The sequence below is a fragment of the Protopterus annectens genome, chromosome 3.part1 (assembly GCF_019279795.1).
Source record: "Protopterus annectens isolate FY-2018-M chromosome 3.part1, PAN1.0, whole genome shotgun sequence".
In the NCBI taxonomy this organism is placed as follows: domain Eukaryota; kingdom Metazoa; phylum Chordata; order Ceratodontiformes; family Protopteridae; genus Protopterus; species Protopterus annectens.
In genome coordinates, this window is record NC_056732.1 from 1,811,294,882 (window position 1) to 1,811,306,066 (window position 11,185).

The following is an 11,185-nucleotide window of genomic DNA, read 5'->3' on the forward strand; positions in this document are numbered from 1 at the left end:
ATCACAGCCTTAGTACTAACATGCAAAGAACATGAAACAACATAAATGCAGATATTTCAAACCTGTGTTCAGCCTGCATTACATACAGTATAAATTCATGTAACTGCAGTCAGTCCTTCTCCACGGAGAGTACTGTGAAAGACTGAATGTACCAGCCCATCTCATTAAATATTCAAACAAGCCCTCCATCCTACTCCTTCCCCAAAGTTTTATGTCATGAATATTAATTAGCCTAACAAAATTGTGTAGGGATGTGTTTCATAGACGGAAAGGAAGTGAATGAAAGTAGCTTCTAAAATAAATCATTTACTGTGTAGTATACTAAAAAAATCCTTGGATTTATTTAACTGTTTATCATTATTCAAGTTTTGAAGACTTACAGGCAGCAGTTTCTCGGGTTTCTGACTAGTTTGGCTTTGATTGCTGGTGGCTTAAACTGAACAATCATGAAGCTGGAGGTAGGAACTTTTGAGCTGGTGAGAAACTGCTTTTTCTGAAGGTAGGGGGTGTTCCAGCCCCATTGTCTGAAAACTTGTAAGGGTTGTATTTATGAATGATGCAGTTTATGTTGCCACAGCAAAGAACAGGGATCCTTGAGATTGTAGATAAGGTAGAACAGGGATCCTTGAGACTGTAGATAAATTGTGCAGAGGCTGATGCCACATGTGAGAACTGCTTTATGTGAATTAGTTCCAGACTGATTTAAAGCAGCATAAACTAATTCAAGTAATTATAATAATGTTACAAATGTCGTATGGTAGAAAATGTGCTCTGATTCTGTAATTTGCTGTATTTAATATATTTTAAAATGGCAAGTATTTATTTATAAGCCTACATTTGCTATTTGTTTTTGTAGCACTGTTTTAAAAGTGGAAACAGCCATGTTCCAGATTCCAGTGACCCTCCAAAGGCAGGGTATAAGCTTTGTCTCATGGTAGTCAGTATCTCTATATGACCTCTTCTAACTTAAGCAGTATGTAGTACATTTCATACAAGGAATCATAAACAAAAACAGGACTAGAATGCAAACCAGAACATAAGGATTACATTGTTTGCTTTCTACTCACTTCTCACAGAATACAATAGAACAGTGCTATAGACAAGGCTTACTAAGTGCCTGTATGTGTTGTAACATAAATGCAGTGTGTTTTAACTTGTTTCCCCCATTTTATTCATGGTCTACCATATGTTTGTTTCTAGACCTCTCCATAGTAGAAAATGTGATACATACTATGTAACTGGAGCGTATATATTGAATAAATTCTAGTCTGGAAGGTAGAAACTCTGCAATTACTTTGGGATTTCATAAGAATCTTTGGTGTAGATGTTGCTAAAAGAAATAAAACTAGTAATAATATTTATTAATAAAGAAATGTTATGTTGTTAAAAGAACTGATTACAGCATTACAATGTGTACAGATGTTGTCAGACATGGATGACTGTTTGTTTTTATTTTAGTTTGTACTTCTACTTTAATGCCCACATCTGAAGGGATGGGACAGAATTCCTCAATCTACTCAGCAGACAGTTCATTAAGATTTTTATTACAAATTACAATCACAAGGCATGTGCTGCTGTTTTTTGCAGCATAATCAGCTGCACTAGATCAGTTTGTAGTAGGGTACACTGAAATTCACTGGGTACAGTGTTGCTTAGTTACTTTCATAACATGTCCTATTTTAGTAATTACATTAATGTGTTGCATGTACACCCAGTGGGAAACCCTAAGTGCAGGCAACGTGTGCTGAACTAAAACGTGATTATGAATAGAAGCATAGGCTTTAACAATTGCATTACATCATGCTTCTGTCTGCCCAGATGTGAACACCACTTGTGCCTACGTATACTATATTCTTGCACAAAACCAGGATGAGTGCTAGAGAATTGTGATTTATTGCATAGACATTGAATGGGTACAAGCTTCAGCTATATGTAAAGCAGGCAGCATGTGAAGGCCCAGAGTAAGTATGGAATCAAGGGTGTGGGATTTTTAATGGGGGATGGCACACATTAAGGTAAAAGGAAAAATAAAATAAAGATATCCAGGAAAGACTGCATGCAGTAACAGAATGTAAAGGACAGGATGTGACATTAGAGCTCATTTTTCTCTACTTTAAAAGAATTTCAGTTCTTTGGTGTATGGCTGAAAATAATAATAATAGTAATATTAATATTAATAGTAGCACACATCTTATAATCACCTTGTGTACATATATTTATGTATGTATGACTGAATCTATTGTATAACTGTATTACTGGAGTCTGTTTTGGCAATTTTTTTTTTGGGTGGGGGGATGTGCCCAGGTATGCCCCAGCTTTCAGGTGTGCACTGCTAATTTAATACTTCACTTCCACCAGTTCTTTTGGAATGGAATTGGGATTGGGTCCACCAATAAAGCCTTGTATGCCATCTCATTTGCATAATCAGTGTAAGGAAGCACACAAGCCTTGTCTTGTAATTGCAGTCATGTTAGGTGCAGAATAATTGTTTGAAATCTGTTGCATAGACTGTACGTGCAGTGTTTTGTTCGGTGTGTGTCTAATAGTGTTATTGGCTAATAAAGGGTGAGACAGCTTGTATACTTGTAAATGCATGCTAAACTACAATGTTAATAACCCTGGAAACCTGTAGCACAAAAGTTCTTGTCTGGTAATGGTTTGTTGGAAATTATGGAAGTAACACTTCTTGAAACCTGTTTTGTAATACTTAGATTATGTGAAAGGAACTGATGCAGTTTAATGCTTCCCTGAATGTACAATTCAATATTGTATGCTTTTTCACTTTTTTTTTCTTTTTAATGTTTTCCTTCTTTTGGTAATTATTGCATAGTTTTCAATGTTTACAAATGTTATACAACTTGCATTGCTTTCCTGATAGTATAAAAGCTAAAAAATAGTTAACTGTCCTACTAGGGGCCCCAATATCCTGGATCTAGTCCTCACAAATATGATCACTTCTTGCATGTCACCATATGTATCATCATGTCTTGTTAAATCACACCACAATTTAGTGACCTTTTCCTTTAAAACTGGTGGTACTTCCCCTGTAAATAGCTCTGAGTTTAGGGACTTCTCCTTAAACAAATTCTGCTGTTACCTATGCCTCCGACTTCTACTCCCTGTTAAATAGTTTTATTAATAAGGCAGTCTCTATCCACAACAAATATAATGAAAAGTTTAAAAACAAACCCCTGTACCCATATAAATAAATTATATAACAAGAGAAAGAAAGTGCTTAATGCTTATAAAGAGATCTCATTCTACCTTCCTTAAGATCACACTTAAGCAAACTAACAAGGATCTTAAGGGAGCCACGAGGAAGCTCAAAGCTGACATAAACTTAAAATAGCCAATGAAACCAAAAATAACTGCAGGTCTTTCTTTATCAATGTCAGGAAGTTAAGAACCAACACCCAGCAGTGTTTGGAGCTGGATTTAAAAAAATAACACACTCTGACCCAAAGGAAATAGCTAACATCCTAGCTAACAAATTTAATGGACATTTTTCTCTACCCAAAGCTACAGCTATCCCACAGGTTCCACTCAGTTGCATATCGCCTACTCAGAGGCGATCTCTGCCTAGCATACAAAGCTATGTCAAACCCAGAGCTGTTGGACATGCTTTACTTAAAGAAATCCCAGTCCCTCTAAGCTACACACTCTAGGGACCTAAACCTTGTCACCACAATAAACAGAACATGCTGGAGGGATAGATTCCTGTCCCAGAGACTTCCCATACTCTGGAACAAACTACCTATCTATATCAAACAAAGCTCCTCATTAGCACTCTTCAAGAAAAATTTTGATGATTGGATGGGAAATAGGAAATTCACCCCGGGGATCACCTCTGTGGCTCTGTTCAACAGGGGCACAGGAAAATAATTTTCTTGGGTGGTAAAAGCCAGGGTACCTTTTTGGCTAGGCTTGTATAGAATAGCCTAGTACCTACATATGAACCATCCCCTTTAATTATTATGGAACAAGTTTTCTCAGCCCTTTCACAAACTAAGAATACTTCAACAGTGGGCTCTAACAGCATACCAGGTTGCCTGATTATCATTGCCAAATATGGCCTTTCTGACCCCCTACTTAAACTCTTTAATTTAAGCATGTCCAGTGGTTACATTACTGAAGCCTGATACAGCCATTGTAATGCCATTACACAAGGGTGGCCCAACCATTGACCATGATAACTACAGACCCATTAGTTTTACCGGCCTCATGTGTAAATCTGTGGACATCATTAATCTGGACATTGAAAAGCTCTTAACCCTGAACCTTATTAATTTAGTTTTATCAAAGGAGGATCATGCCTCTTTAACCTCATTACTTTCTTTGAAAAAGTAACTGAAGCAGTAGATTGTGGGTATGTAATACACACACTATGCCGAGATCTGTCCAGGGCCTTTGACACTATTCCTCATGCAAGCACTATTGCTAGACTTGTAAATCTGAATACAAATCCCTATATTATGTGATGGATAGCTAACTGGTGGTCTCAGAGAACCCATGTGGTTAGAGTAGCAGGTGCCATTTCTGAAAGCAAAACAGTTACCAGTGGGGTATCGCAGGGCTCAGTTTTTGACCCTCTCCTATTTGGCATGTATTTCTCAGACTCTCAGGCCACAACTTCTGGATTATGAATAACTAAGTGTGTAGATGGGTATAAATTGAGTGTTGTTATTTGATCTTCAACTGACTCACAATTGCTCCAAAATGACTTAGACCATGTTAACAAGTGGTGTAAGGACAATGGTCTCAAATTAAATGTAAAAAAATGTGATATAGTTAATCTTGGTAAACTTACCATATATTTATTATTTATTTATTCCAGTTTGGTGACTGGGGAGGTCCACTGGGCTCGAGAGCCCGTTTTCAGTGGAGGCCCGGGGAGAAAAGCTCTACAATACAAAGTTGTATCACATAATGAATTACAAAGAAAAATATTTGCATTACAATCAATAGGTAGTATTACAAACAACAGGTAGAATTGCAGTCAAACGGGTATCATTCACTAAAACAACAAAGATATTAAAGAAATATAGGAGATGCACCCCTCCAATCAGAAAGCCTTTTATCTGGCCCATCTAATTTCCAAAGAGATTTCCACTAGATCCAAAGAAGTCTTCATTCCCCTTTACTCATATTTTATCAGACCCATTACTGAGTATAACACAGCTTTTGGCATGTAGTTATCTAAACATAAACACAACTTGAGAGGTCTCAGAGATTCATAAATTACAGTTGTGCAAAATCTTACCGTAATGGTAGATGTCCTTGCCTTCATTGCTGCAGTAGTCTTTAACATATGGGATTCCCTGCCACTGAAGCTCAAACATCCGGCCAGTCTACCAACGACTACTTGATGCTTATTTAAAAGGTATGCCAAACGTCACCCAAATGCTCCTTTTGTAGCATAAAGGTGACTTTCAGGCCTACCAGAAACAGAACTGATTGCCCCAATAGGTACACCAGTCTAAGGAACCCAAGAGGTAATCTGTACATCCAGGAAGGCAAGAGACTAGGGAGATGGAGGGACGGAGCAAATACTGCAGCAGTGAGGCCAAGGGCATTTTCCATTATGGTAAGATTTACACAACTGTACTATGCCTTTACATTCACTGCTACAGTATTCTTTAACATATGGCAGAGTGCCAAAGTTGAAGAGGAAACTTGGGAGGGGGAAGGAGCAGAAGAGCCTCCTAAAAAGCCACGAAGAACGGCACTAACAAAACCAGACCCTAGCTTGTACCAAGTAACTTGTAGTGTTTGGTAAATGTATGCACAGAAGTCCACATAGCTCTTCAAGAACAGAATTAGTATCTAAGCCCTTGGAAAAAAACACCAGAAGAAGCCACAGCTCTAGTAGAATGAGCCTTAACTGAAGAAGGAAGGCTCTTGCCGTGAAAAGTGTAACAAAAGGAAACAGCCCTAGAAATCCAAGAAGAAATAGTTTGCTTGGATACAGCAAGCCCCAAAGATCTAGGATGAAAAGAAACAAATAACTGATCAGATTTTCTAATAGCCTTGAGCTCCCAGTGCACGTCCAAAGTATGCAGCACCTTCTTACTGTCATTTTGTGGAGAGGGGGAAAAAGGTGGGCAGATTGATTAAGTGAAAGCTCATTAACCACCTTAGGCATAAAAGAAGAGTTAGTGTGCAAGGACACACTGTCCTCATGAAAGATTAAAAAAGGAGGACAATCCATAAGGGCCTGCAACTCAGACACCCATCTGGCAGAAGTAAGAGTTAACAAAAGAACAGTCTTCCAGGAACAATGATGCAAGGAGGCTGATGCAGCAGACTCAAAAGGGGCCTGATTCAACTTCTCCAAAACAATGTTAAGATCCCAGGGAGGAGTAACAGGCTTCCTGGAAGGTCTAATATTAAGGACGTCTTTAAGAAGTTGTTTCCCCTCAAATCTAGAAGCTAAAAGAGGAGGAGAAAAGGGCAAACAATCAGAGAAAGCTGATAAGTGTGCTTAAGTAGAAGAATAGGCTAAATCAGCATTGTGCAGCTCACACAAGTAAGAAAGAACCAGAACATCCACAGTAGGTGGATCCAGGTTACAACAGACACTAAATAGAAAAACAAAAACGAGCCACACAAAGCTCGAGTTGTCATTCACTTGTATTTAAATACATCTGGTACCTCGGCATTTCGCCTTCAAGGATAAATTGCAAACAAAACAGGACTCCATTTTATACACTATTGCCCCTACTGATAGGTTAGAAAATTACATGAGTTTTAATTGTTAAAACACCCCCATTTTTAAAGCACAAACTTGTATCCAATTAAAACCCATTATACATATAAAATTGCATACATAACATTTAAACTTATAACACTTTTGGTATCAGTTTTTACCAACTTCTTCAGCAGCAAATAATATTTTACAGCAGCAAATGCCGTACTAAAGTGTTTCAGTTCCCTTATATTTCAAAGTTAAATATGCAATTCACATATTACAAACATTACACATTCAAGTTAACCTCAAGATTCAAACCCTTAGGGAAAAGTGTATTAAAATTAATAATCATCCTACTTTCTAACACCAACCTCCTGCTTGGTTAAATTGAACTGTACTGTAGTCTTTCTGAACCGTCAATATTCTCGCTCAACTTTTTTAACAACACTTGTTCGAAAAGAATTACAGCAGGAGTCAGGTCAGTGGTGCATGTGGTAAATGCGTAACATAATGGTACGCAACGATTGTTAGAGGTTTGAACCTCACCCCTGGCAAATGTAAATGTGTGTTTAGGGTAAAATTATTTTGGCTCTGCTCGTCAGAGGTACAGGAAAATAATTTTCTTGGGTGGTGAAAGCCAGGGTACCTTTTTGGCTAGGCTTGTATAGGCCCTAGGGCCGATAACCTAGTACCTACCTATGAAGTTATGAGATAACCTAGGAGGCTAAAAAAATTAGTTACAATTAGTTTTCTGTATCCTGCACCAAACAAACTTTCATCTGTATCCACATTTTGCATGTTTTCAAACGCATCACAAAAAAGTGTATCATCATACACAGAGAATTCTAGAAATGGGTCATCATCCTCACCATTCTCATGTGAACCCAAGTCCACATTAACATTTTTACTTGCAAAATAAACTCTTGGATGTAACTTTCTACAAAATCTTTTAACATCAAACAAAATGTCTGCTCGCATTGGTAAAACAGTGGGTAGAAATTTTGTACTTTTTCTCAACACATTTAAACCATTTTGAGCAATGTTAATGTCAACTAAATTAATTAACTGCAAAATTTACACATGAATGCCCACGTTTACATTACCCCTAATATTTGCACCAACACCAGAAAAAAACGGAGGCAACAACTGAGATATCATTGCAAACACTATTCAGTCCTTAGTTCTTCTTGAAATCCTTGTTCGGTTTCTTTCTGCCCCACCCTTTCCCTGTAGAAAAAAACCTCAGTCTGCTTTGGTTGCACATGTTGTGTTGATTCATTATCATCCTCTGGCCTGATGTTTTCAAACGATATGCTCTTCGTAGATGACACCTTTGACAATGACTGCAAAGAGTCTCTAACCCTGGAACCATGCTCGCTAGACTGTTTAAGCATAGGCCTACATTACCAAGCGTACACCAGCCCAACATGGAAGTCACCAATATCTCGCAACAATATTTTCTTTTTCCTACTGATAGTCTATTGCTTGATTTTGTCCACTCTACCCTTGATTTCTGACATACCATTGGCACATTTTGTGTTGTGGATGTGAAAAAATTAAGTGGTATATTGGGCAGACAAAAAGAATTGTTAGGGTTAGAATTCTAGAACACTTGAGAGATATGAAAAATGCAATCTAGTAGTCCTGTTGCTGGGCATTTTTACAAAGCCCACGGGGACCATAGTTTGTGTATTGGGACAACCTTGCATGATGAGAGGGGTTGATTTCATTAAAAATTATTGGGGTTAGAAAGTAGGATGATTATTAATTTTAATACACTTTTCCCTAAGGGTTTGAATCTTGGGGTTAATTTGAATGTGTAATTTTTGTTATATGTGAATTGCATATTTAACTTTGGAATGTAAGGGAATTGAAACACTTTAGCACAAAGTTTGCTGATGCAAAATATTATTTGCTGCTGGAGAAGTTGGTGATAACTGATACCAAAGGTGTAAATATATGTTTAAAAGTTATGTATGCAATTTTATATGTATAATAGGTTTTGAATGGATCAAAGTTTGTGCTTTAAAAATGGGGTTGTTTTTAACAATTAAAAATTATGTAATTTTCTAACCTATCAGCAGGGGGGGTGGTGGTGTATAAAATGGAGTCATGTTTTGTTTACAATTTATCCTTGAAGATGAAATGCCGAGGTACCAGATGTATTTAAATAAAAGTGAATGAGTACTCCAGCTTTGTGTGGCTCGTTTTTGATTTTTGTTTTTTGTTAAAGTTGGTGGATTTATCTTTGCACTAAATAGAAAACCTCTTCCATTTGAATAAGTAGAATTTCCTAGTAGCAGGTTTCCTGGCCTCCTGTAGGACTTGCAGCAATTCCTCAGAAAAAAAGATGTCTACAAGGAATCAAAATCCTATCACTCATAGTGTCAGTTAAAGCATGGACAGGTGGGATGGATGTGAGATCACTTGTCTTGTGTGATTAGATCCACCTTGTGGGGTAACTTGTGATGACTGTCCTTGGCTAGATGCAGAAGAAGAGGGAACCAGTGCTGTCGCGGCCAAAAGGGAGTCACCAATAAGATTTTGGGAGCATCCTGTTAAATTTTGAACAGGACTTTCGGAATGAGAGCAAGGCGAGGGAATGCATAAAGAAAAATCCCCTTCCAAGAAAAAGCGAGGGCATCCACCTTCTATACCAGAGGACCTGGAGCTCTGGTACAACAGAGAGGAAGTTGTCTATTCAGAGGGGAGGCAGAAAGATCCATTTGAGGAGTACGCCACTGGTGGATAATGTCCAGAAACACATCCCTGTGAATCATCCATTTGTGGGACTGAGTTAAAAACCTGCTCAGTGTCTGCCACAATGTTTTGACCAGAAGGGATATAAACTGCCTGAACAGTCGCTTGATACTTGACAGCAAGATCCAATACCAGAAGTGCCAACTGGCAAAGAAGATAAGATCTCGTTCCCCCCTGTGTGTTGATGTACCACATTACTGTGGTATTAACTGTGAAAGCTTTGAGAGGCCCTGGAGAGAAAAGAGGATGAAAGGCCTGAAGAGCCAGCAGAAGAGCTTTCATCTGTTTTGATATTGATGTGCTTCTGCGAACGAGGGAGGCAGATGTTGCCCTGTCCCATGTCTGAAGCATCTGTGAAATATTCCTAAGAAGGAGATGAAAATGGATCCCTGGATTCAGGGACAGTTGCTGAATCCACCAGTGAAGCTCAGAAGAAGAACTACAAAGTTTAGAGGATGGGCATGTTGGAGCCACACTGACGTCAGAAACCACTGAAACTTTCTCATGTGAAGTTTGGCCAGAGGGAGCATTGGGATGGTGGATGCCATGAAACCCAGAGCTATGTGAAACTCCCTGGCGATAATGGAAGCCAGAGGAAGCCGAGTTTGAAAGAAAGAGAGTTAAGGCCTTTGGAGGTGACAGGGATGCAGGCATTGGCATTGTCTGAATCCTGCAACCCAGAAAGACATAATGCTGAGAATGAGTCAGAGAAGACTTTTTGAAATTTATAGTGAACCCCAGGCTCTGAAGAAGGGAAATGAAAAATGAAGATTATGCAAAACGGTCATTGGAGAGGACATCGGAATCAACAGGTTGTCTAAGTAAGGAAATATTTGGATCCCTCGAAGTCTGCAAAAAGCAATCACAGGAGCAAGGCATTTGGTGAACACTCATGGGGTAGTAGAAAGGCCAAAGTGCAAAGCAGAGAACTGAAAAAGTCAGGAAGCAGAGAAATGCAAAAACTTTCCTGAAAAGAGGATGGATCGGAATACAGAGATAAGCATCCTTGATATTCAGAGACACCATGTAGGCCTGAGGGAGCAAGAGAGGAAATAGAACCTGAAGGGACAACGTCCAAAAGGAAGGCACTTTTAAAAAAATGTTTAGATGCGACAGACCTAAAATAGGTCTCTGAGTGCCCTGTTTTTTGGCACTAGAAACAGTCTGGAGTAGAACCCTTTCTCCCTTTGAGACATAGGCACCTCTTGACCCTGAGTCAAGAGATTTTGAAGAACCTCTGGGAAGAAGGGAAGTAGTTATTGAGGAGGCTGAGGAATGTCCATAAAAGGAGGACAGGATTTCCACACCATGAAGTACCCTAACAAATGATTGACAGAATCCAAGAATCGTGAGTGATCTGAAGCCAAACAGGAAGAGAAAGGCAAAGAGAAAGAGGAATGTGGCCTGGAAGAGATGGATAGTCGAACAGCACATGGTTTGTCTGGAAAGGAAGGCTTCTGAGTCCCTGAAAACCGAGGGGCCTTAGCAGGAGGTGCCCATTTGCCACTCTTCCTACCTTTAGTAGAAGGGTGGGATTGCTTACAAGCAAAAGCAGGCTTAGCAGGGTAATGTCTCTGAAATTTAGGTACAGGAGAAACAAACACATGTTTAAGTTCCTGTAAGGCCTTCACCTTATCCTGAAGGGACTTAAACCAACAGCAGCTTCCCCAAACAAAAGTTTAGAATCCAGAGGAGCATCCAGCAACTTAGCTTTAATGTCATCAGAGAGAGGTTGAA

The 11,185-nt window shown here is 38.9% G+C and overlaps 1 protein-coding gene across 1 annotated transcript in view; it reads left to right on the forward strand.

Annotated features, from left to right (window-relative positions):
* Positions 1-271: 271 nt before the first annotated feature.
* The window catches only part of LOC122798689 (zinc finger protein 883-like), a 126,014-nt gene continuing 115,100 nt past the window's right edge, over positions 272-11,185 (forward strand). The window contains exon 1 of the mRNA XM_044067783.1: positions 272-458. Within this exon, the coding sequence (XP_043923718.1) occupies positions 447-458 (12 nt within the window). The 5' untranslated portion in view covers positions 272-446. The remainder of the gene's footprint in view (positions 459-11,185) is intronic.